Genomic DNA, 20,977 nt, shown 5'->3' with positions numbered 1-20,977 from the left:
CTGAAGACATTCGGTACACCTTCCACCTTGCATGGAAATGAAGCCTCGCGGTTTTGTAAAAGTAAATTAAGCGCAGCTGCCTCGTTATGAACAGAAGAGCCGTGGCCCAAGGACCAAGTGAATAATGGTACGGGTTAGCAGTGGAGCCACACAATACACACATGGGATTCCATCCTCAAAGAAGAAGTGGGAAGGGTCTTTTTTTCGTATCAAAGTAGCCTACACACAAACGGGTACTCGGAAGATCCCGCAGAATCATTGAAGAGAAAGAAAAATAAAATAACTTTTGATGGTATTCGAGCCCAAGGATCCGCCGACACCCCTTTTTTACCCCTCGCTCCTTTTTGTCAATCAAGTCGTCAAAGACTCCGTATGTTTTGGATTTCGTTTGTGTTCTCGTCCGCCATTAGGTTTCATTCCGAATTTGTGCCCACGCCTGGTTTTTTTTTCTTTTGTTCGTAAGGTAAAGGTAGAAGCTTGAGAATATCCGTGCTTTATGCCCACTTGGAGAAGTCCACGGATTCAACTAGGGCATCGAGTCCGTTTACTGGTGAAACTTCCGTATCGTTGGTAGTGGTAGAGAGCATAGAGCTCCGGTGGCTGGTCTGCTCGCTGGTGCTCGTGAAAAAGGTTGCGACCGAGGACCTGCGTAGACTGCTGAAGCTGTCGCGCACATTGGCCGCAGATTTGGACGCATCTACGCCTTGTGCTATGAGGTGATTATTGCCCAGGACTGCGCCGCCCAATGACGAAGGCGGCGGCGAAGGTGTCGAGATACTGTTCAGGTGGCTCAAGTGTGGATGCGACGATTGGTGGACGGTGGTAGTGTTATTCTTGGGGCCGTGTTTGTCTCGCAACTTCTTAATCTCTCTGAGCCTGTTGCGCCAGGAACTGACATGCTCGCCACCCTCGCGGTTTGCCCACACCAGACAAAAGACGGAGGCGTTGAGGGCCAGAAGTCGGATGAATCCTGGCAGAGCCCTCAGGCTGACCATCTTTGTCTCAGAGGCTGGCGAGATTTCGGGAAAGCCGGGTTTGCTCATCACCTGGACTTTGTAAAACGGCGGATGTTTCCCTTCGCTCGGCGGGTTTTCTCTGATGGTGAGGAATGACGCCCTTGCCTCTGGAGTGATGACGATATTGACGTAGTTGAACTCACTCGGGAAAGTGTCAAATCTGAAGGGCATACCAGAGTCGTTGAAAATGATGTTGACAAAGTCGTTGCCAATGTGCCGCTTTTTCATAATGACTTGAGGGTCCCGCTCAAGGTTGGTGGGCATTTGTGTGATGACATGGAACACCATTTCGGTTACTTTGTCGCGCCAGCAAAAGGTGTACTCGCCATCAGTGTCGTACTCTCTGTCGAGTCCCTGGGTATTGAACTTGGACCCTTTCAGCCTCGTCAGAGCGCCTAAACCGTTGAGAAAGGCCACATAATCGCTGCTACCCGAGACATTGGCAAGAATCTCCGTCTCCTCTGTTTGGCCCTCACCAATATACACCACTCCAACCTTGTGGCCGTCTACGGTTGAGCTGCGGTCAAAAAGACGGACCGTTCGTTGGGTCGGTTCATCGTTGGGGAGAGGAATAGGCCGGGCAGTATCCTGCGTTTGAGGCGTTGAAGTCATCAACTGCACCATCAAGTGGCTGGGAAGGATATTGTTATTGGTCACTTGGCCGTCTCTCGAGACATCAGAGATGTACTGGGCTTGGTGGGCTGGGCGTGGTCGGAAGTTCTCATGCACAATGTAGGAGGACGTGCCCGATGGTTGCCGCTTCGTGATTTGTGACCACCCAGTCGTCGTCGATTGCTCAATCGTCACAATGCTGTTGCCCATTAACCATCTTCGCTTCAAAATTTCCCCGAACCGCTCCTTAGTAAAGAGAAGGTCCTCACAAGACTCATCGGCGTCTGCGTAGGCGACCCTTTGCATGAAATCAAGCGTGACAAGGGCTTGCTCTTCAGGGTTCTGCCCACCGTCAACGTCGCTGAGCAGGTTCTTGGCAATCCAACCGACATGGTTGGCACGATCTGGAAGCTTCAAAGCCAGGAACCAGAACGTGATGACGTGGTACGCCAAAGCATACACATACTGAGGCAGATCGTCTGCAGCATTCGGATGCAAAAGGTCCGAGGTGGACCCCGTCGGTGTTGCTGTTTCGCTATGTAGACTGCCTCGTTGGGTTTGCTTCTTGTCGCGCACGTACTGGAGATAGCGAACACAAATTCCAAACACAATGCGGTACTCGTCTTCTCTGAAGTTGACATAGAGATTTTGCATTCTGCTCAAGCAAGCGAGGAACTCCAAAATGTGCATTGCAACGTGGGGCTGTGTAATGATTTGTGCCATCTTCTGCAACATCTGCACCAAGGTTTTGCTGGTGGACAGAGGCAGCTCGTGGCAACAAATTGACAGCGCGTGAATGCAATACTTTGCGCATCGCTCCCAGGTCGAAATACCCTTGACGAATGCCTGCACAATCTCGTCCTCTTGGTCCTTTTGGAAGTACTCGTGGTAGCTGAGAATCATTGTCAAGGTATGGAACAGACAAATAGCGACATCGGCGCGTCGCAGGCTTGTAGAGTTTGGCGGTTCTTGGAAGTTGTTCGTCCTGATTTGCTCGCATGTTACTCGTCGAAGCTCTTGAATCTGCGGCACCGCACTGCGGAAAATGGCGTGGTTGGTCAATTGCGAAGGCAGATGAACCAATACCATGCTGTAGATCTCCCATTCACTGCCACTTTCAATGATGTGTACAATCGTGTCAAGCCAAGAGTCCATGTTCAGTGCGATCTGCTTCGTCTCCACGGTGGATGGTTCGTTTTCTTCTGTGGCCTCTGGCTCTAGGTCCTCGACGAATGATACCAAGATAGGGCTCGCAATCGCCGATGGGGACTCGGGCAATGCCTCAGGGTCAGGCAACGCCCAAAGTTGTTTGTATGGATAGGATGATTTTGCCCCGCTGGCGGAGCGGATCGGAAATACTCTCTCTTGCGTTCCTGAACTACTGAAGGATATTCCTCTCGTAGAACGGGAGACAGCGCCCATGTCGGCCCTACTGGGTCTTGAAGGTTGAGATGCGTCTTCAGAATGCTTCTTCGCCCGAGAAGAAGCTGTGTGGAGCAATGCCGCCGCGAGACCGTCGGATTCTGTGTCGTTTATCAGGAAAACTCGATTTGCCCAATCCGCTCGAAGTCGGAATAGTAGCTTCATGGCAGTCAGCCGGGCATCAGTCTTGCAATGGCTCGTTTTCGCGATATTGACCAGTGTGTCAAAGAGTTTGAGGGTCTTGGGTCCGTCCAAATTCATACAACGCATGAATAGCTTGACGTATCCTCTTGTCACGACCCCGGAGGACGTGTAACTCTTGGGAGGAGTCACTGTTTCGCCACTAACGGGAGTCGTTGGGCGAGACGCGGACGACGCGATGGGCGATAAGAGACGGTCATTGACAACAATTGTTCTGAGGGTATCCGTAATGTAGTTGAAGAGCTCCAAATCTGAGGAAACGGCGACAGAAACCATGAAAGCCACTACAGACTCGAGCACCAGGAGGTTGGTTTCATCGGCAATATTGTTGAGAAGGTCCTTGATCAAATTCGGAACACAGTCGTCGTCGCCGAGCCCTTCACCAATGAGGTCCAGCATATCATAGGACTCCGTTACGGCCTGGAGAGATAACAGGCGGGTCTCGGAGCTGCGACTCCTGTTTGCGTAGAACTCTTTAAGGACCAAAGCCAGATTCTCTTCCCATTGTAAGTCCGAAGGCGAGCAGCATCTGAATTCCTGGAAGTAGGTGAGAACGCAGCGCGCTGCCGAGTCTGGAAGTCTAGTGTGGATATCGATGAAGAATCTTATGATGATCTGTCGCGGAACGAAATCACCCGACTTTTGCGCAGCCAACTCCTCCAGGCGCGCAATGAGCTTCAGCAACTCGATCCCTATTGCGCCATCTGGACGGTCAGGCTCATTTGCGAGGGCAATCATCTCGCTGTTGACGAGAATGCCCGACGGTGCCTTTTTGGAGCATTCCGCAGCAATGTTGAAAAGCGTCGACCAGTCCTCCTCAATGATCAGATGGTGAATGTTGCCGGCGCCATCCCGGAAAAGAGAATTGATCAGCTTGAGTACAGCACAGTGAACTCGGCCGGAGTCGGTGCTGTGGACAGCTGCGACCAATCCATCGAGGAGGAGTGCAAAAGGCACGGGCGGATATCCCTTCTCCGTGTTTTTCGTCAATAGCTTTTCGAGAACAGCCAACACGCCTCGAATATCTCTCGTGTCTTTCCCCTTGCTGGTTCCATCCGCTGGAAGATTCCGTAGTAGGTCTACAAGCACCCTCACTGCTGCAGGGCCGTTGTGCGATTTTAGGAGAATGGATATTGTGTGCCAAGCGATCTTGGACAAGCTCGGCACGAGGCAGAAGATGGAACCCAGAACCAGGACGCACTCCTTGAAGCTTGCAGTGGGCAAAGCACCAAAAGTTACAATCGTGTCAATGACGTTGATGGACGCTTTCAGATCCTCTTCGATGGTCGTGGTAAGACAAACGGCGACCAGAACTTTCATGAGATCAGTCATGGACTTCTCGTTGGCCACATTGGAACTGAACTTGATAATATCGCCGATGAATTTGAAGAGCTGGTGCAGGTTCTTCTCTTCTCCAGCGGCAGAGAACCTTGCCTTGCCAGCGTTCTTCTTGGCATCACGGCTAGCTTGCTTCCTTGCCGCTTTGACTGCCTGGTAGGCTTCGCGAAGCCACACTTCAAGTTGCGGAATTACTTGGTAGTCGAACCCGGATAAGTCGCGGCCGTGGGCAGTGAGATCTTCAACGGCAGCGAGTTGCAGATGAAAGTCGTTGGCGTGAGCAGGGGCCTTGAGAGTTTCAAAGAAACTTTGACGCTCCAGATCGGTAGAGGCCTTGTGCTTGACGCATTCTGACAAAAGTTCCCAGCCAGCAATCCGCTCCGCATCCGATTTATTCTGCGTAATCATTGTCTTTGCGACATCCCATATTTCCAGCACTGGGTTCATGGGGTGTTCCGCGACGGCAAATCTGAGCGAGTTCGCAGCAGCAACACGTTCTCCGACAGGGCCGTTGCCGTTTCTCAGCACCTGCAAGGACTCCATGTGGTTCGGCGACCATCCGGCGAGGGTTGTTCGAGTGGCGTTGACGTGGTCAGCAATGGGGGATAGGATCGAAGAAGCGGACTTGAGGCTCGGCGGAGGGGATTTTGTCAATTTGGCGCCGGTCAGACCCTTGAAAACGCTCGCCAGGCCGCTCGGGCGACTCGAGTCTGGCGAAGAGGGCGCATCTCCTGGCGAAGGTGACATGTGCTCGTCGGTTTGATCGGACTCTGGGTGGTCGCTCTTGGACGAGACTAGGCGACGAAGCATGTTAGCTATGTTGTAATGCAGCAATCTTCATATCGGCTTGAAGCGTCGGATAGCGAAAGTGGGTTGATGTTGTCATCGGTGTTGCGAATGATGAGGATGCGAGTCTTTGGGTGGCCCACAGCTTGCGATTTGTCGATAGAGAGGAAGAACGAGCAAAGGTATGGATGGTATTTGCGGACGACCACCTTACTCACAGGCAGAACGGCTTTCAGATCAGCTGGAAAGGTGGCAGCAGGCAATCAGGAAGGCGCCACGGTCTGATGCACCCCATTCAAGACGAGGCCGACGAGGCGAGCTGCAGGCAGGCCAGATAGTCGATAGTCCCGAAGTGGAAGTGGGAGGTGGAGGGGGCGGGCTCGTAGAGCGTGTGAGGGTGAGCAAGGCCCCCGGCGCAAATGGAACCAGTCGAGAGCTAGCGAGACGGCGGGAAGAGAGGACCTCGGAATGGTTGCCGACGGGAGCTGACGAGAGAACAAGGCCAGTGCCAGTGGTACGGTGCGGTGGTCCTAGTTCGTAGAGTGGTCTGCTGTGTGATGTTGGTGCCGGGTGGGAGGGTTGAAATTTGATCGGGTTGTGTCCGTTGTGCCAAGTAGCGGGAGTTGCTAATGCGCTATCACGACATCACATCGCATCGTGGGCCTTTGGAGGTTTCGGCGGGTGGTGCAAGTCGTAGAAAAAATGACGGGGTAGAAAAGCTGACGGAATGCTGATCCCATGAGTCGGGTGGCATGGGGTGAAGGTAGCAGGTGCGCAGGTTTTTAGGGGGGCAGATTATGCGGCAAGTACCTGCAGCAGGAACCAACAGTTCGTGGGCGCTCAACTCAATCTTCCGTAGATTGGCTTGCTTGGTCCCCCGACACGGCCTGGAACATATGTGCAGTTCCCCCGTTGCAGGCACCTTACCTACCTAGGTAGCTTAGTAGCTGCTAAAGGGACCTGTAGGCTGTAGCCCCACTTGGGATGGCCAGCTGATCCTGCTTGTTTCGCACCAATGCTGTTCCGTTTGCAGAGCTACCAAAGGACCTCACTGCTTTGACTGTGACAGCATGCGTCGGCGTCCAACGTACAAATGACGGGATTCTTGGGGGCACTCCGGGACATGCCCCGTATTACTCGGCACCGGCCCGGACCAAGATCTCAAGTCAGGCATCCGACGGTTGAGACGTGCCATACGTAGTATGCATCTGATCGTAGACTCTACCTTATTATAAGGTAAGGTACCTTACTGATTGTGCAACTGTTCTCTACAAGTGGGAGGCGCAGTACTCCGTACCAACGCAAAAGTTAGGCGTGCGGTAGAATTTCCTTCTCAGCTATGGCACGCTTCCTAGTGTGGTCCGAATTCAATCAAAAACCTCACCGGCCTGCTCAGACAGGTAAGGTAAAACACTTTCTTCAGCAGCAGCTTTGTCTCTATCCCGTTTTGCGTCAAGCCTGGCGGATGCTTCATTCCAATCGCCCTACCTTAAGGTACCTAAGGTCTCTCCATCTTCTGTAGCGCACAGACCAATCGCACGCTTGCCCTGGTGCCTAGGCGTTTGCCTACCTTACCCAGTATACGTACAGGCAGCCTGTAAGGTAGGCAGTGTATTCGTAGGTACCTACCTCTCCCTGCAGTTTTTCTGACAAAGCTCTCGGTCGCCTTTGGCTGGCGCTTGTCAGTGTCTGTCATTGTCAACAACCAATGATGGGAAGCGCCCCACAGCACCTTCCATCTCTTTTCCATAAGGTCAGCTAAGGTACGGCACGGAGCCTCGTCCCCCACAGCAACACTCCCCCCATCCCAAAAAGTTCAGCGCTGGAAAAAGAAGCCATCACTACGACAAACTTCCACCGCCACTCCTCAATCACACATTCCCCCGACGCTGCGAACTCTGTCAAGATGGCCTCCCAAATGGGCACCATTGCCCAGCTGCTGGACGCTACTTTAGATCCCAGCACTCACAGAAAAGGTACCACCCTCGCCCTTCCGTTGCTGTTGCCGTTGCCTCGTACCCCGCCAACCTTGTTTGTATGCTAATAAACAAACGTGAAAACCAGCCGAGCAAGCCCTCAAGGCAGAGGCAGCCAAGCCGCAATACTCTCTCAACCTCCTCAACATTGTTGCCTCAGATTCTCTTCCTCTCAAGACCCGTCTAGCCGCCGCCTTGGCCTTCAAGAACTTCATCCGCTCCAACTGGGTCGACGCCGATGGCAACTACAAGCTCCCCGCCGATGAGGTCAACACCATCAAGTCTCAGCTCATCGGGCTGATGATTTCTTGCCCACCAACCATCCAGACCCAGCTCGGCGATGCTATCAGCATCATTGCCGATTCAGATTTCTGGGAGCGCTGGCAAACACTGACCCAGGAGCTTGTCGAGAGGTTTTCCCCCGTCGATCCCAAGGTCAACATTGGTGTCCTCGAAGTCGCCCACTCCATTTTCGTCCGCTGGCGTCCTCTCTTCAGAACCGACGACCTATACACTGAGATCAACCACGTCATTAGCACGTTTGCGCAACCCTTTGTGCAACTGCTTGTCCAGACCGACGAGCAAATCACAAAGAACGCCCAGAACAAGGATGCCCTTAAGAACTGGTTCGAGTCTCTGAGCCTCATGATCAAGATCTTTTACGACCTCTCGTCCCACGATATGCCCCCCATTTTCGAGGAACACCTGGCCTCCATCTCAGAACTACTGCACAAGTACCTCACATACACGAACCCGATCCTCGAAACCGACGATGATACCGAAGTTAGCGTCATCGATACCGTCAAGGCCGACATCTGCGAGGCTCTGGAGCTCTACACGCTCAAGTACGACGAGGACTTTGGCAAATACACGGAGCCCTTCATCACCAATGCCTGGAATCTGCTCTCCAGCACAGGATCCGAGACCAAGTATGACCTGTTGGTCAGTAAGGCTTTGCACTTCCTGACCGCTGTCGCCGGCACTTCGCAACACTCGGGTGTCTTTGCGGACGAGAACGTCCTGGGCCAGGTGGTCGAGAAGGTTATCCTGCCCAACGTTGCCCTGCGCGAGTCTGATTTGGAGCTGTTTGAGGATGAGCCTATCGAGTACATCCGCAGGGATCTGGAGGGCTCAGACACCGACTCGAGACGCCGGTCCGCGACCGACTTCTTGAGAAGACTCCAGGAAAAGTACGAGCAACTCGTCACTGGTGTCGTGTACAAGTACATCAACCACTACTTGGAGCAGGGTAAATCCGACTGGAAGGCGAAGGACACGGCGGTGTACCTCTTCATCTCCATCGCGGCCAAGGGTTCCGTTACCGCCGCTCAAGGTGTCAAGACGGTCAACTCATTGGTCAACGTTGTGGACTTTTTCGAACAGCACATTGCTGCGGATCTGATGGCCAGCGGAGGTGTTGAGCCCATCTCCAAGGTCGACGCCATCAAATACCTGCACACATTCCGCAGCCAACTGACAAAAGAGCAATGGAAGCTCGCGTTCCCTCCCCTCATCCAGAACCTGGCGTCGGACAACTACGTGGTCTACTCATATGCTGCGATTGCGGTCGAGCGTCTGCTGTTCCTATCGGACGACTCGGGCAAGGTCATGTTCCCCCGCGAAGACATCCAGCCGTTCGCCAAGGACTTGCTTGAGCATCTATTCAAGCTGATTGAGAAGGAGAGGACTCCTGCCAAGTTGCAGGAGAACGAGTTCTTGATGAGATGTGTAATGAGAATTCTCATTGTGTTGAAGGACGGTGCCGCGCCACTGGTTGAGGTTGTTCTGACACACTTGGTTGCCATCACAAACATGATCAAGCAGAACCCTAGTAACCCGCGCTTCTACTACTACCACTTCGAGGCCCTCGGCGCTCTCGTCAGATATACCTCGTCCACGCACGCGGCGCTTTTCAACCAAAAGCTTTGGGAGCCGTTCAACCAGATTCTGATTGAGGACGTTACCGGTACGTCGACTACTGACACGAAAATGACTTTTAAGGTTTAACTAACGATGGTTACAGAGTTCCTGCAATACATTTTCCAGATTCTGGCGCAGCTCTTGGAGTCAAGCCCTCCCGATGCAGTCTCCGACAACTACAAGGCTTTCCTGTCCCCGCTGCTCGAGCCGGCTCTGTGGGACACCAAGGGCAACGTCCCAGCTTGCACCAGACTTCTGTCGTCCATCATCCCAGCAACTTCCGCTTTCATTGTCTCTGAGAACAAGTTGGAGCAAATCCTCGGCATTTTTCAGCGTCTCCTCGCTGTCAAGAAGTACCAGTTGTACGCCTTTGACATTTTGGAGGCCGTCGTCAAGTCATTCGAACCGTATGTCTATCCCTTGCCAACAGACCTTTTGAAAGTCCCGTACTAACTAGACTCAGTGCGGTTACTGATCAATACTTCGGTACCATCCTAAACCTGCTGTTCGCCAAGCTCCAGGGCAGCCCGCCGGATTCGCTCAAGCTTCGCTTCGCTCGATTCTTCCACCTCGTGGCGTCCCGAGTTGAGGCTGGCTTCGGTGCTGATTACTTCATGAAGCACGCCGAGAAGATTCAGGAGGGCATCTTCGCCAAGGTCTACCCTCCGTTTGTCTTGGCCGAAACGGAAAAGCTTGCGCGACCTGTCGACCGTAAGCTCGCAGTAGTCAGTCTTACCAAGACTCTCTGCGAGTCGCAGGCCTTTGCTCAAAAGTTCGCCAAGGGCTGGGCCAACACGTGCAAGATCCTTCTTGCTCTTTTGGTCAACCCTCCAGTGGTCTCCGCCGGTCTAGGCGATGAACTCATTAACGAAGCTGACGTTGATGATATCGGCTTTGGCTTGTCCTACACTGCGCTCAACACCTGCCGGCCGATTGCGCGTGACGATTACCCAGAGGTTACCGCGGTGGCTCCCTGGGTCAGCGCGTACATCAGCTCCGCAAACCAGCGCCACAACGGCGCGATTGTCAACTTTGTCAACACACGTCTCACGCCGGAGCAGCAGCAAGCACTGCAACAGTACTTGCAATAGGAGGTGCTACCAGGCGGTGAAATGGGGTTGCCGGACAATTATGCGTGGTCCACGGCCCATGGTGGATGGCAGAGACTCCAATAGGAGGACGGACTACTTGAACGAGTGCGGAATGATGCCGAAAAAAGACGCAGGAAAGAAGCGTCAAGAAGACGCGGTGGGAAGATGGGAAGGGAAGGATTCACCCAGACCGGGACACGGCCAGGCGTATGCGGTGGAGGAAATATCATGTGCAACACTCGATTCAGGCTTGCTGGATGATTAGCATTGGGTGACAAGCGTCGTCCCCCTTTTTCGAGTATCGAGGACTAGAAAAGCAAAAGGCATTTTCCGTTTCTAATGCCTCTGGCTGATCACTGACGATTGTTTATCTTGTGTTTGCAATGTCACAGTGCACTTAACTTGCCTCAAGTGGCTAGAGGAGCTGATACTTGATGACCATGAAGAACAGACCTGCCGGCGCCGACCGCCGCAGGTTCCGCAGTTCCACACCGCTCCAGCTCGGTCGTCCCGACTGGGGGGGAAGGGAAGGGTATATGTAAGTATCCGTAGGCTCGCTTTCCAGTCCGCAGAAAGAATACCCCCCGCCCCTGCCCCGGTCCGGTGCAGGGCAAGACTCGAGTGAACGACTTACGTACCCCCTAGTTGCCCTCTCGTGAACCCCCCGTGCCCTCCTTACCCGAGTTGCCTCCCCATCGTTCTTGCAGTGTAACTCCCGGGCGGTGCCGTATAGCTGCAATCTGCCATTATCCCCGGATGTGGAGTAGGTAGAAGGTGGGTGGGTGGAATGTCTTGGGTGTCGTGACAGCGTCGCCACTCCCAGATTCGCAGAGCCCGGGAAAAAGGCCAAAAAGCCCAGGCCAGCGTGTGGTCAACTCTCTTGCTAGCATACTGTGTACACAGTAGACAGGCTGGCTCCTTGTTCCGTCATCGGCGCCGCCGATGTTAGTCGTTGAACTCTGTTAAACTCGAGGTTTATTCTACTATAATCCAGGTCTTCGTACGGTAGTTGCGCAGACCTTCTAGAAGGGCTAGAAAAAAAAAGTAAACGCTCCACAAGCAACGAAAGAAAAAGGGGGGCCCGGGAGCGGTAGAAGAATGTAAAGAAAGAAAAAGCTCGGGCACGCCAGAGGTCCGTTTGTCCTTGCCTTGTGAGCCTTGTCAATTTTTTGTTGGCAGGCAGATGTAATTGTGGAGAAGACCACTCGGGATGTTGAATAGGAAGGGATAGAAGAAGAAAAAAGCTCTTCAACGACTATCCGTATTCCGTACCAAGGTCAAATTCACCGACATTGACCCTTTCAACTGTTTTCATCCCGCCCCTGGTTCCTCCTCGCAGGGCTCCTGGCCTACGATGCCACGGCCCACGGGTCAGCAAATGGGGTGGTAGTGGCGACTGGAACTACGGATACTGCTTACCCTGATTTTCTCCTGCCCTCTTCTTCGTACTAGGAAACAAGGCCTCAGAGACAGAGAGTCAGAGGGCCTGTAAAGGAGGTTTTCGTCTCGACGGGGGCGTTGAAATCCACGTCCTTTTTTTTCTTTCCCTTCCAGGCTTCCAGACCCTCTCCGAAGTGGGGGGTTTGCCGAGCCCGTTGAGGAAGACCGGGGTGTCCCGATCCACTGATTGTGTTTGCCGGGGGATGGAATGTTCGCCCGGCAGAGTCCAGACGAACACCAATGAAAAAGACCCTGTTTTTCTTGTCATGACGATATGGGACCCCTGGGTGGACGAGGTTTTCCGTGCTGTGGTACTGTGGACACTGAGAAAACCGCAAACATGGTGGGAATAAGGAAGGCGACGACGCCGATCTCGCGGGAATCGCCCGTGGATGTCGCGGGCCAGAAATTGAGATGAACGGTGCCACAATGGGCGGAGACGTCATGACTGTGAGAACGTCAGTGAGGCTGTTTGACCGCTGCTTCAATCTCCCTTCAGTGGGTGGCTACTGGGTGTTGTTGACTCGTTGTGGAGGATAAGAGGTTTTTTTTTTTTATCCTGGTGAGAAAGAAGCCGACGCCAGGAGAGTTGTGATACCACCAAGGGTTCATCCATTGCAGGGAAAATAATTATGAAATGTTTCAAATGCTTTTCATAGATTGGTATATCATCCACTCTCGTCAACTTTGTACTACAACAGTTCTATATGTCCATCTGAACGTAATTTGCGTCGAGAAATGAAAGTCAGGAACTCGTTGGTAACGTCCTGCAAAACATGTCATGCCCGCCTCGTCAGACAACAGACGACGGCACTTGCCATATACATAAGAAAGGGCAGGCGGCAACGTGGTATGACCGACATGTTGCCTAGTGCCTTGATGTACCGACGCGAGTCTGTCGAGTCCGCCGGGCCTCTCGAGTCTCTGACATCGAGGTGTTGCTTCCTTTGATAAATGCCTCCCTCCTCGAAATGATGCTTTAAACCTCCAACTGGGAAATCAACGCGTAATGAAGAAGAACGAATATCAAACGCCAGGTCCGTGTTCTGTGAACCCCGATCATAAGTCGTTATTAGATGCAAACAGTGGTATCGTCAGATCAAAAATCGTACAGCATATATCAACTATGCTGTGGCGTGAGTTGGGTATAAGTTTGAGCTGTTGGTTGTGGTTTGGTTTTGGTGAAAGAATAATGATGTCGGTTAAATCCGGCCCCGGAGTGGACAATAGTAAAGAGGGTAGGTAATCATGACGACTGGCAGGTGGTAGTGATTCGAATTAAATCATACCGCCCTCGGTGAATCCGATGCTGTTTCGCCATCCACAGCGTCGTTCTTGATCCTCTCTCTCGAGGTCTCGAGGTCGTGGAGGAACGCCCCTAGCGTTCAAAGTACCTTTGGGTACCTGAGATGGACTTGGGTCGAACTCGCTGCTGCCGCAACTGCTCCCGCCGCTGGTGTTGGTCTGGACGAGAAGTAAGCTGCTGGTGCTCGAGAGACGCTTGGTGAACTCGCTGAAGCTGAGTCGCTTGGCGCTGGAGCCGGACGCCCGCTTTTCCCCGTTGGTTCGGAAGTTGGCATCATCGGATGTCTTACCGGATGAAGAGGTTGGCACATCGAGCCTCTCTTGGCCCACGGGCTGAGTTTGGCTGTACGTCCTTTGCGTCACACCCGGCCGCATCTTGGAATGCGCCGTGTGTGGTCGCGCAGGAGCCTGCAGGGGAACACTGAAGTTGGCAGGCGGGCTCCTCATCACGGGCGAGCGAGGTGACATGGCTTCTTCTTGGCGACTAGCAAGATATTCCAGGGCGCGTTGGGCATTGGGTGCGATCAAGGTTTGGCGATTGCCACTGGCATCTGCCTCGTGTGCATATTCGTCATGCTCGTCGTCGTCTTCATCTTCCTCGTCGTCGTCAGCCTCCTCTTCGGATGAGTCCTCATCGACATCGAATGCGCTCAGCATGGCAATCTTCTCGGCATGTGCTTCTTTCACCTGTTGTCGCACTTTCTCGTCGGCCTCCCGCATCAATGCATCGAACCGAGCCAGCGAAGTGAGCTTTTCTTCACCCGGAGTCTCGAGTTCGGAGCCAGGGATGCATCGCAGCTGGAAAGCTCGATCCAGGATCGTCTCTCGCTGGTTCGGTGGTGAACTGGAATCGGCACCCGGAAAAGGTTGGGCACCTCCTGAGCTGACGCTGCCTCGGCCGCGGATCGGTGAGCTGATGGTCGACGAACGTCCTTGTGCCGCTGTCCATCCCTCAATCAGTTCGCTTCGTTGGTAGTCGCTCATGGACATCGTTGTGACAGGGGAGGGGATGTCGCTCGGGAGGACGGTAGTGTATTTATTGGGATCTGGGATGGTGAAGCCCATATGAGCAGGATGGGTAGTGCTTGTCGGAGATGAGACATCACTGCGCTTAGAACGCAAACTCGGGGAATCGGAGCTGAATGTGATGGGGCGGTCTCGGCTGGAGTATGTCTGCGTCGAATTCTTGTGTTGCAGAGTGCCACGGGGATTCGGGTTCCCACTTGGAGGGCGGGGGAAGTAGTCAACATCTCGAGAACGCTGCTGGGCGAAGGGGTTGGTGAAAGAGGGAGAAGCCGGGCTTTCGGGGCTCATGGGGAGCTTTCTCGAAATAATAAACCGGGCCCATTCATGTAGACTAATGTGATGGTCGTCGGGAGGAGTTCGGAACCAGAGCGTAGTGGCAGTAGACTCTTTGCTCGAGATGAGGCCAGCAGCCCTACTGGAACGGCGCTTCTTTTCCTTGTCGTTGATGGTGATGACGAGAGTGGGCAGAACGGGGCCCTGCTTGCGATGGGCGAGCATTTGCACCTGACAGTCTATGACAGAGCTGACGGGGTATTGGTAGGAGGGCTCCCAATCGTCCTGCAAGTTCAGGTGGCTTAGGTTTGGGCCAGAGAACTCCGTCATGTTGAGCCTTACCTTTGACTTGAAGATGGAGATGTAGTAGTCGTCGTTGCCAGGGGTCCGCGGCTGGGATCTGGTACCGGTCCCGGTTGAGCGGGTTGAGGCGGCATTTTGGGGGAAAGTCGGACTGGTGACGGCTTCTCTGTAGACATTACGACCTCCCACAACTACATATCGTGGCTAGAAAAAGAAGCAAATGTCAGAGACAAGGTTCTCGGACGGCAATGCTGCAGAGGATTCGAACGCAATTCCATACCTTCCAGATGGCGCGACCCAAGATCTGGCCCCGATCAGGGGGTATCAAGAGAACTCCCTCGCAAGTTTCCATGGCTGATGGAAGAGGCTGAGGCAAGTGTTGTGACTAGTGAGGCGTATCCAGGCACCCTCGTTACTCCAAAGAGGAATTCGAAAGGTATCCAAGGTATCCGGTTGAAGATTTAAAAAAGCATGCTTAACGTTGAATGCAGGCGTCGGTGGTGGAGGACTTGATGCAGTCTAAACGAGGGTTGACGACGGTGGTTGCGCTGTGCATGTAGCAGAAGAAAGGTCGGATCGATGACAGACAAGTTTACAGGGTCGAGATGGGGATTCGGTATCTCGGGTCTGCACAAAGGGACCAGTGCGTTGTTCCCATGGATGTCTCTGGCTCCAGCGCCCCTGACCTGCGCGAGAATAAACAACGGTTTGTGCTGAAGCAGAGATTGGGTCGGCTTGGGAGAAGAAGAAGAAGAAGAAGAAGAAGAAATGAGGCGCGATGGCGGAGGAAAGTAGAGAAAGAGGTGTAAGGTGTGTGTGAAGTAGGTAAGCGGTGGTGGTAGACTGGTAGTAGTGTGGTCGTGGTGGATGGGGGCCGCCAATGATGGAGGAGGGGAGGGGGGTGAAGTGGTGAAAGGGACGGGAATTCGTTACTAAGGTAAGTGCAAGGCCAAGGCGAGCCGCGAAGGCGGTCTGCAGGAGATTGAGGAGGGGGTTCAAGCTCCAGGGACGGAGCCGGCGAACAATGGCATGAAGAGAAGCAGACTGGATTGCTGGTGCGGAGGGTAGCAATTCTTTTTGTTTAAGATTGTAGTCATTAACGGCGAATGAAGCGGATGGGATGTTGGGGGGTGTGGGTAAGGAGAAGCTGGGAATGATTACGATTCCACGCTGAAGACGGGACACTGCGAGGGCCAGTCCACAACCCGCAGTGACATGGAGCCAAAGAGGAGACAATGGGGACTGAGGGAAGGGAGGCAGGACGGAGGACAAGGTACCAGGAGTCTAGGAGAATAATCTACGGAGCAAAAGAAGAGAAGCAGAAGCAGACGTAGACACAGAAGTAGAAGAGTAAGTGGAGGCCATACGGGTACCATGCCTTACCGCACCGTCCTGGAGCGGTCCGTACTATGCGGTAGGCGAAATTAAGCAAGACCAAGGCCCAAGGCCCAAGAGTCCAAGACCCAAGACGCGAGGACTTGACGGGAAGGGCTAATACACAGTAGTCTGGAATCACTGGGACTGGATCGGGGGTGAAATGGTGGAATGGTGGATATGCGCATCTGCCTCGCACGTGTATTTCAAATGTAGCGCAGCAAACACTTTGACTTCCATGTCACTACCTCCTTCCCTACGCAGTAGTTGTTTGCTCTTGTACATAAGGTGGTGACATAGATATCCGTACACTCTCTCTCTCTTTTGTCACATTTCCGGGTCTTCTTTGTTGGCTCTAGCTGCAGAGCACCCTCCAACGCAGAGGTACGGACGTAGGCATACGCATTTATAGTCACGTACATATGTCATATCGTAGGCAGGAAAGATGGAATAGGAGGAAATACACTACCTTACCGAGCCAGGTACCTTTATTGCGTGGACGACACAAGGTCAAGGGACGGATACCTTGAGAAATACTCGCTGCTTGTCACTGTTCTCGAGGTACATTCGATACGTACCGGCGCTGGTCGCGGTCGGGATGTCAAGGACAGGGTGCTCTCCGCAGGGGGATGGGGGGCCAAGGAGGAAGGCAAGAAAAAAGAAGAAGAAAAAATGAAAAATTAAATCGGGTCCCCGCCGTGCCTGCGTGCCTGCCCTGTGTGCCTGTGCCTGTGTTGACTGTTGAGTGCCCTGTGGTCTTGCCGTCCAGTCTTGGAAATGGAAAAGAATGGAAGGAACGAACGGTACCTGCGCAAAGCAACGATGGCAAGTGCAACCCGCAAGTACCGGGTTCAGGGCAGGACCATTGGAACAGGGACGGGGATGTCCCTGACCCATCCTTCTTCGAGACCGCTTTGCATCTTGGGGGCACTTCCACTGGCATCTCATTTCATCCAATGACACGCTGCTATCGGGAACAGATGGATATGAGAGTGGATACCTTACCACCTTAAGGTACCTTACCTTGCGGAAAGGACAAGACACGGTACGTACCGCTCCTTCATTCCTGCCATTGACATTGACTGAATCTTTTCTCTCTCCAGACAGACCTCACCTTATTCCGAGGCTATCTTGGGACGCATCCTCTTCTAATTGACTTGCATCAGAGTACAGTCACTCTGCATCATGCTCAAGACAGCACATACATAGAGACACTCGGTCTCCGAGCCAGCAGCATACATACATAGACGACTGCCTCTCTCTCCCCCAAAATCATGTCATGCATTCGAATCTCTAGGCGCACCATATACATGAGATACCTCCCTACCTCTCCTCGGAAGCCCCTGGACCAAAAGAGAAAGAGTCCGGAGTGGATGCAATTCGAAGAAGCGGAAACACGGAAACAAGGCAATAGGAGAAGAAGAAGAACAAGAAGAACGAGAAGAAGAGAGCCACGCCACACACGGCAGAAGCGCTGTCAGATGGATGAGCCCTGTCTGCCTCGATGGGTATGTTCCATCGCCACAGAGACTATTCGTACGCATACAGGGCATCAGCAGACTACTGGCGGTCCCCCATGGAACTACCAATACAATTCTACAGCTAGAGTCGCTCCACCACAAGACTGCGTCGTCCACATCGTGACGCTTCCACTGCCAGGAACCGAGGGGCGCCGAGACGCGAGAGGGCCTCTTGCTGCGCAGTAGAGGGGCGGAAACACTCGAAGACTTCTATCGCTAAAAGAGAAACACATTAGCCCTCTTCTAGCCATGCTGGCCCTGGTTCACCCTCTTTCATCCCTGCTACGCCCCTGCAGCGGCCCCGGTCCAGCTGCGAGCTCTGGTCTTTTCCTCCGTCCACTACCCACCTCTCCCCTGTCTGTCATTCCCGTCAACCCTCTCAACGTCTCCAGGGACACACACGCAACAATGCTGCAATTCCAGGGAGAAATATTCCTCTCGCCTACTGACTACCTCACTCACCTACTGCACGGAGTACATACGGATACAGACACCAAGAGCTTGACTGCTTTCAGATGACGCTGGCGCCGTTTCGACTCTATCGCCGTTTGCAGACGTCCTCACTGGCTTTCAGTCCATCCGCCCGAAGCCGTGTCTCTTACTATCCTCTAGCGCATCTCCTACCGTCCGCTTCTTTGATATCCTCGTCGACTTTCGTTGTCAACTCATACGCCATCCGTACTTTCCCATCAGATCGAATCGACTTGAGACGGCATCGCATTTCATCCTATCAGCCACCGCTTCTCCACCTCAACTGCCTAGCTGACTTTGCGGCGTCACCGGTCGAGCCGTTTGTTTCCCCAAAACTATACCACCGAGACCAAAAGGAACCGGGAATCGTCCCGGCTCCGGTTGTTGGCGGCAGTCAGCGTCGTACAGTTTCAGGCCGGCTCCTCCAAGAGTCAGAACGTGAGAGCAAGACATCAATGGGGGACGCCATCTCGGGAGCCGGATCGTAGCTTGTGTCATACATGGCTGTGTGTGGCATGTCATTGCAACTTCATATTACCCACCTCCATCTTGGACGCCTAACCCGGAGCTCATCAATCACCGCCGCGCTGGTACCGAGCGCATTCCTGCACAACTCCGGAAACACCTCGTACTTCGTACACGGTGCCATGGGCTGGTTTTCTTCTCAACGACACGCCAGCCACTATTATACCCTCCACATGCGTGCCATTTCCACACAACGTCCTATGTTGGTTCGCAAATCGCATCACATCAGCTAGGAAACGGCCACCGTCGTTCCTGACTCTTGCGACTCTGCACTAGTCCTGCTCATGTGCCGTTCCGAGCCTCCAATACGACACAACACCGCTTGCTGGTCTTGCTCTGCGGCTGCTCCTGCCGACAACGACAGGGGAGACAAGAGAGGCAAACAAAATTGGCCGCCGGAGACTTTTCGTCACTTGATGCAGACGTAGTAAGGAGACGGATACCTGTAACTCCAGTCTTCAGCTTGGAGTCGTTGTCAGAGAGACGGATCTCGAGCGCATTGTTCGACGAGAATCTCCATACCTCTTCCCCCACCGCTACTTTAACAGACATCAGCATCAGACCATATCTGATGAACCAAGTATCGCCCCCTCTCTCGTCACTTTTTAACCGCCGCAGCATCCGTGGAGCATACTCGGACGCTGGGCACTTGTTTCCTACCTACGACGCCACGTAGCGGATCTCATTGACCGAACCTTCCACCTCGCTCCCCACTCGTGCTCATCCGCACAGGTGTCCAAGCTCTTTCATCGCCGCCTCAGTGTATGCAGCGTCCAAGTCTGGTCCGGTCTAATTAGTCCAGCGACATATCAGATCTGATTGTCTTGAGCCTGCAGTTGGGCGGGCGGGCGCACTCAAATATGCAGCACATGCAGGCCTCGCATGGCATGGCATCGCGTTGCATCGCATCAACCATCAACGCTAATAAAGGGACCCAAGCTAAAGCCCATGTGGCCTCTCCAATATGAAGCCAGTGAGACCGCACCCATCTCGCATCGCAAGCCCGACTGGCTAGTCACCGTCATAGACTAGTCCTGGACTCAAGGCTCCTGGAGGGCCCTGGACAGCTCTGGTTGTGATTCTGGCATGGCCGCTCCAAGCCCTCCAAGCCCTCCTGTCTCCGCCAACTCCCAACCTCTCCGCCATGATGCTGCACCGTTGCGGAGATCTTAATGCATGCAGCACACCATGGCCTCCGAGGTATCCATCAACCTATTTACTGTGCCTTGCCTTTCAATGCGCGCCTCCTGGACTAGACAGTCTAGTCTACACAGTAGACCGGCCTGCGCCGCTCGTCCCTGGCAAAAACTGCCCTGTCGGGCAAATATTAGCTGGTCATGTGCGGGAATTGGGCCAGGGCTCTCGATTCTCAGCCGTCCAAGATGGTGTCGACTTGCTTGCTTTGCTGCAGAAGTTCCGGCAATCAGCTACGGGCGATGTCCTACTTTGGACAGACCAGTGCAGCCGACATCCCCCTTCAGCTCGTTGCTCCAGAACAACGCAGTCCTATCTACCATTTTGAGCATCAGCACGTCGATGCCCTCTTCCACTTTCACAATGCCCCTGGCCGTCGGCAGTCGAACCGATTTCGATTAAGATGTCTCCGTGCAAGCCCGGCATCTTGGACATTTGGATGCACCGACCATCTGGTCAATGTACTGCATGGTTTTCTCGGCTTACATCTTTGCTAGTGTAGAAAAGATTATGCCTGCCGCTGCACCCAACGAAATGCCAAGTTTGTACGGATACGCCTCATTCACTACGGACATACATCCCCCGCGTTCAGGAAACGAAGGCAATGCCAGTCTACTTCTGGGCGACGTAACGCTTATGACAGATCAAACGCTCGCAATATCTCTGAACCACCTAACGTATGTGCCCCTGGCTCAACGTCGCCAATCTTGCAGGGCACGCAGCAGCGGAAGCGGCCAGGATCAGGGTTGACCACACAGAAGACGGATTTAAGGAGCGGACAAAGCACCCCAATCCGGGGCCGAACAATGGGTCCTTTATCAACGGCCTCTCATCGCTCATCTCGCTGACGCTCCAGCATCAGAGCATTCAGTCCAACCCCCATCAGAGACTGCATCGTCATCAGCGATCGTCCCTCTTACGCCGCAAGCGCTGCTATCAGCTTCTAAACCCAGATTGAACTACTCGCCCGAGCTGTGCGCCCGCCACTGGATCTCCGTCCGGCCGATCAAGCCAACCGCTTTTTGTCTCGGGTGGGGTATTTGCACAGCTTGTTCAGCTTGCCAGATACGGCCGGCCCGGGATAACGTCCGCCGCCGAACCCTGGCGACATCGCCGTTGTACCTAGTCCGCTCCGAATGGTTCGGAATCATTATTTCTCACTTTCTGCACGGAGACTCCGTAGG

The 20,977-nt window shown here is 53.6% G+C and overlaps 3 protein-coding genes across 3 annotated transcripts; 1 reads left to right on the top strand and 2 right to left on the bottom strand.

Annotated features, from left to right (window-relative positions):
• Nucleotides 1-494: 494 nt before the first annotated feature.
• Nucleotides 495-5,399, bottom strand: TSC2 (Tuberous sclerosis 2-like protein; the record flags this gene model as incomplete). The annotated part of the gene is made up of 1 exon (XM_065756824.1): nt 495-5,399. One exon carries the CDS (start codon nt 5,397-5,399, stop codon nt 495-497), a length of 4,905 nt encoding a protein of 1,634 aa, XP_065614591.1.
• Nucleotides 5,400-7,281: 1,882 nt separating this feature from the next.
• Nucleotides 7,282-10,362, top strand: CSE1 (importin-alpha export receptor; the record flags this gene model as incomplete). Its single annotated transcript, XM_053191168.1, has 4 exons — nt 7,282-7,351; nt 7,440-9,317; nt 9,375-9,678; nt 9,735-10,362. 4 exons carry the CDS (start codon nt 7,282-7,284, stop codon nt 10,360-10,362), a joined length of 2,880 nt encoding a protein of 959 aa, XP_053051593.1.
• Nucleotides 10,363-13,080: 2,718 nt separating this feature from the next.
• N0V96_003391 (uncharacterized protein) lies at nt 13,081-15,061 on the bottom strand (the record flags this gene model as incomplete). The annotated part of the gene is made up of 3 exons (XM_053191167.2): nt 13,081-14,691; nt 14,749-14,913; nt 14,990-15,061. The coding sequence occupies 3 exons, from the start codon at nt 15,059-15,061 to the stop codon at nt 13,081-13,083; spliced, it is 1,848 nt and encodes a 615-aa protein (XP_053051592.2).
• Nucleotides 15,062-20,977: the final 5,916 nt, after the last annotated feature.

The sequence above is a fragment of the Colletotrichum fioriniae genome, assembly GCF_027942845.1.
Source record: "Colletotrichum fioriniae strain IMI 355084 chromosome Unknown scaffold_3, whole genome shotgun sequence".
Classification (NCBI taxonomy): domain Eukaryota; kingdom Fungi; phylum Ascomycota; class Sordariomycetes; order Glomerellales; family Glomerellaceae; genus Colletotrichum; species Colletotrichum fioriniae.
The sequence above is the reverse complement of the archived record's forward strand: the minus strand, read 5'-3'. Positions and strand labels throughout refer to the sequence as shown.